The sequence below is a fragment of the Petromyzon marinus genome, unplaced genomic scaffold, assembly GCF_048934315.1.
Source record: "Petromyzon marinus isolate PM22_M1 ecotype Great Lakes invasive population unplaced genomic scaffold, UKy_Petmar_22M1.pri1.0 PM_G_Scaffold_44, whole genome shotgun sequence".
Classification (NCBI taxonomy): domain Eukaryota; kingdom Metazoa; phylum Chordata; class Hyperoartia; order Petromyzontiformes; family Petromyzontidae; genus Petromyzon; species Petromyzon marinus.
The window spans coordinates 873,835-878,560 of record NW_027422996.1 but is presented as its reverse complement, the minus strand read 5'-3'; the positions used below and the strand labels follow the sequence as shown (position 1 = coordinate 878,560).

Here is a 4,726-nt window from a genome sequence, read left to right as displayed (position 1 = left end):
AGGGCCCCCTAGAGAGTCCCAGAAGGCTTGGCCAGGGGCGGAGAGACCCTGGAACGGGGAAAAAAGCCGGACCCCTGAATGGGTTTGGCGGTCCTCGTCCACCTGAAGAAGACTCTGAGCGCTACCCTGAAGACCCTGAAGCGAAGAGCCCAGTGACCCTGGCTAGGGTCGGGTTCAGACATAACCAGTGTAGGGTTTGCGCTAGAACCAGAGTAAGGGCACCGTAGTGTGGAGGGACTGCCTCCTGAGGTTATCGGCTGTGAGGGGTCGTCACCCCTCTGTGCTGTGGTTCCCTTGTTGAATAAACGTGTTGCCTCCAGCGAACCGTCTCGCCTCGTCTTGGACCCACTGCACGTGTAATCTGTGGTAATGAAACCTCGTCGCAAAAAATTAGCGGCGTGCGAAAGTGAAAGATGTTAGCGAAGTAATAATAAATGTTCATTTAAAGCTTTCGTGACTGCGAGGAATTCATATTCTTGGTTCTTTCGGTAAAGTCACCACGTAGAAGGGAAACAATAAAATAACAAAAATATATAAAACAATTAAATTTTATTGTTTTATATTTTTATTATTTTATTTTTCGGTAAAGTCGCCACGTAGAAGGGAAACAATAAAATAATAAAAATATAAAATAAAATTCTCACGACGTTTCGACTGCAACACAAGCAATCATCATCAGGTGTGAAAACCACAGCAAGAAATTTTGAAAAAAGTGGCGGGTTTTTTTAACATTAGCACCACGGAGAGCGATTTGGCAGTTTATTCAGATAGACGAGTCCATCTATGTTCGGAATAGAGGAGGGGGGAGACGAAAATAATGGAATGCGGTCTGAAAGCCACCGTAAGCGTGAACAATCAATTAAGACCCGAAATGGTTTATCAAATCTTTCCAATGATTGCTAAGCCAGAATCCATCTTCCCGGTTGAAATTGCCTCTGTGCTTGTATATGTGGATAGCCTCATGAACGAATCTCTCATGGTAGCCAGATGGCTTACAAAGAACCTCTGTCTTGGAGAAGTCAATGTCATGTGAGCCTACTGAATTATAACAATGATCTGCCACGGCCGAGGTGTTGGTCCTACCGTGTTTTAGGTATGCATTCTGTTCACGAATGCGGTCCGAGACATGGCGTTTAGTTTCTCCAATGTAACTACTACCACAGAGGCAACTTAGTTTGTAGACGCCAGGGTACTGTATGTCCGGAATCACATCTTTTACAGACGGAACCAGATCACGGATTTTATGTAATGTGTTGAATCGGACCTGGGTCTTGTGTTTATTCAAGATTTTGGAGATCTTTTTTGTGATCCCCGCAATGTAGGGTAAAGTGATGGTTTTGAAAGTCTCCTCAAGAGGGTCCTTCTTCATGGTTGGAGTGATAGCTTTGCGGATTGTGTAGTCGGAGTAACCATTAGCCTTAAGAGCTTGGTGTACGTGCTTGAGTTTACTGGCTATGTGTTCCTGGTCGGATATGCATTGGGCTCTATGGTGCAGTCTTGATGAAGGAATTCTTCTGGGATGGATGGTGGTGGGAATCCGGTTTCAGGTAAGCATCCGTATGGGTAGCTTTCCCGTAGACAGAGTGGCTCATTGAACCATCATTTTTTTACCAATTCCACTTTACAATAAAATTGTAGACACGGCACAATATTTATTTCTGAATCTTTATTTTTACCAACATTTTAAACAATATTCTCCGTTAAGGCAAAATTCTGAAAAATTGGATTTTTTACAAAGCCTTGTGAATTCACCTTGTATCTGAACAAGTTCAATTTGTGCAAATATATTTTTTCAAACGTATAAATAAAAAAGACTGCTTACAAATATCAGCTCTATGTTTTCAAGTAAATACATTTTGGGTAGTGAATAAATTATAGTCTAAATAAGCTACACATGACGAATTGTAGGCAATTATAGTTATAATCAAAGACATTTGTAAACAATCACGTGGTCCCTGTAGTCGCCGTTAGAGACAATCTGCTTGAAACAGTTTATCAACATATATGAATACATTGATTTGAATAAGCAGAGTTAATTTCCTATTTATGGCATGCCAGTTATGTGTCAGTTTTCGATATCAACATCACCTTATAAAAGAATAATATTTAAAATACGCACTGACAAGTATTCATTCGTAATTATTGACAGGCATATTAACAAAATTTAATTACTGCAGTGAAATATACTGCATCAGGTTACATCGTATTAACAAGAAGCTATTTTTAAAATACGCACCGCCTGCTTAACAGTGTATGTACAACAAACTATTGTAGTGTCATTCAAAACGAGTAGGCCATTGCATGCTGGCATCTGGGTCAAAATGTATCAAATTCTAAACATTAGCTACAAATAATAGATCATGGAGTTTAGATCGCAACACAAGCAATCGTCATCAGGTGGGACAACCACAGCAGCAAGAAGACAAAACTGCTGAAGTAGGCGCCTACTTCAGCGTATTCTTCTTGCTGTGGTTGTCCCACCTGATGACGATTGCTTGTGTTGTGATCTAAACGCCGTGGTCTGTTATGTTTCTACCCACGTGATGACTTTACCGAAATAACCCAAGAGTGTAGATTCCTGCAGTCGCGAAAGCTTAGAATCAAGATTACCTACAAACTACACAACTGAGATGACGTATCAATCATCGCCCCCTACTGACAGGCTCTTGTCCACATGCAGGCCGGTGCAGGGCCACCACCCTGTGCCACACAGGGGCAGCTGCTACTTGGGGATGCTCTTCGAGTGTCTCAGACGAGATACGACACGAAACTCCGAGTTGCCGAGGCGATAAAGCGAGCAAAGCGTAAAAGCAATTATCATGAGAACATCGTGAATGCTTGGGAGCTTATTGTCTCTCGCTCCTGGTGAGAGATTGACCCAACCCGCAGGTCCACAAAGACTGGCCGCTCTTACTCTGCAGGTTGAACCTAGGAATTGAGTGTTCAACTTCACGTTCTTGTCATTAAAGGCCTGTGACAAAGGTGCATCTATTGTAGCGACATCGTCTCTGGCTTACACATCTACCGGGTCTCCACTTGACGTTGTATTGTCTAGGATGAAGTCCACCCACACTTCCACAAACTGCTGGGAGTTGCCTTGCTCTGTCTCACAGTCAGAATTCACCCCCTGCTTGAAGTTGCCTCCATCAATATGGTCCCATTTGGGAGTTGAATCTTTATCTTCACATTTCACCTTCACTTCTTCGCTATTCACCATCACTTCTTCCCTCTTCACCATCACTTCTTCCCTCTTTACCATCACCTCTTCATATTTCACCTTGATACCTTGAAAAGTGTCCAAGCTGGGATTTTCTTCCTGTTCGTGTTTCATGAGGGATGGGCTTATAGTGGCACTTTGACTTTCACAAGCTGATTTCAGACTCCACTCCTTGCAGATCTTCTGATGCTTCCGTGTTCTCTGGTGTACTTGAAGATTTTATGAATGTGCAAACGCCTTCCTGCAGAGTGCACCTGAAGGGTTTCTCTCCCGTGTGTGTTCTCTGGTGTGTTACAAGAGGAGATGACTGTGCAAACGCCTTCCCACACACACTGCACTTGAAGGGTTTCTCTCCTGTGTGTGTTCTCTGGTGTTGTTTAACAACAGATGACCGTGAAAATGCCTTCCCACACACACTGCACCTGAAGAGTTTCTCTCCCGTGTGTGTTCTCTGGTGTACTTTAAGATGTGGTGACTGTGAAAACGCCTTCCCGCACAGAGTGCACTTGAAGGGTTTCTCTCCCGTGTGTGTTCTCAGGTGTACTTTAAGATGTGATGAATGTGCAAACATCATCCCACACAAAAAGCACCTGAAGGGTTTCTCTCCTGTGTGTATTCTCTGGTGTTTTTTAAGAACAGATGAACGTGCAAACGCCTTCCCACACACAGTGCACTTGAATGGTTTCTCTCCTGTGTGTGTTCTCTGGTGTTTTTTAAGAGCAGTTGACTGTGAAAATGCCTTCCCACACACACTGCACTTGAAAGGTTTCTCTCCCGTGTGTGTTCTCTGGTGTCTTTGCAGACTTGATGAATGTGCAAACGCCTTCCCGCACATCGTGCACCTGAAGGGTTTCACTCCCGTGTGTGTTCTCTGGTGTCTTTGCAGATTTGATGACTGTGAAAATGCCTCCCCACACACACTGCACTTGAAGGGTTTCTCTCCCGTGTGTGTTCTCTGGTGTTCTTTAAGATGTGGGGACTGTGCAAACGCCATCCCACACACACTGCACTTGAACGGTTTCTCTCCCGTGTGTGTTCTCTGGTGTGTTTGCAGATTTGATGACTGTGAAAATGCCTTCCCACACACAGTGCACTTGAAGGGTTTCTCTCCTGTGCGAGTTCTCTGGTGCTGTGTCAAATTTCCAGGCCGATCCGTGCTGTATGCACGCTGGTCGCATTGTTGACTTGTCATACCGAGCTGCGCTGACTGCATTTGCTCCATCAGACCAATTCTGCGGAGGAAGCGTCAGCGGAAGCGTCAGCTGCAGACAGAAAAAAATTAATATACACACCATCTACACGTCAGTATCGAGGCACAGAGGAATGCATATATAGTCACATGTGACTTACACGTCTATATTCATATATTCATGATGTAGTAAAAACGTTTCCCAAATTCATCACAGGGCTGTGATGGCACACAATGAGAGGGAAAATGGTTATAAACATGCCTGGAAGCCCTCATATCTTCAAAATGAATGTTAACCCAAAACTCCGAGCACACAATTT

At 43.8% G+C, this 4,726-nt stretch overlaps 1 protein-coding gene across 1 annotated transcript; it reads right to left on the bottom strand.

Annotated features, from left to right (window-relative positions):
- Positions 1 to 1,657: 1,657 nt before the first annotated feature.
- On the bottom strand, positions 1,658 to 4,445 carry LOC142917248 (uncharacterized). The gene has a single exon (XM_076061867.1). The coding sequence runs from the start codon at positions 4,437 to 4,439 to the stop codon at positions 3,363 to 3,365; it is 1,077 nt and encodes a 358-aa protein (XP_075917982.1). The 5' UTR covers positions 4,440 to 4,445; the 3' UTR covers positions 1,658 to 3,362.
- Positions 4,446 to 4,726: the final 281 nt, after the last annotated feature.

What these genes read in the sequence shown, in the direction of transcription:
- LOC142917248 (XM_076061867.1), bottom strand. Translation starts at nt 4,439, where the DNA reads ATGGAGCAAATGCAGTCAGCGCAGCTCGGTATGACAAGTCAACAATGC.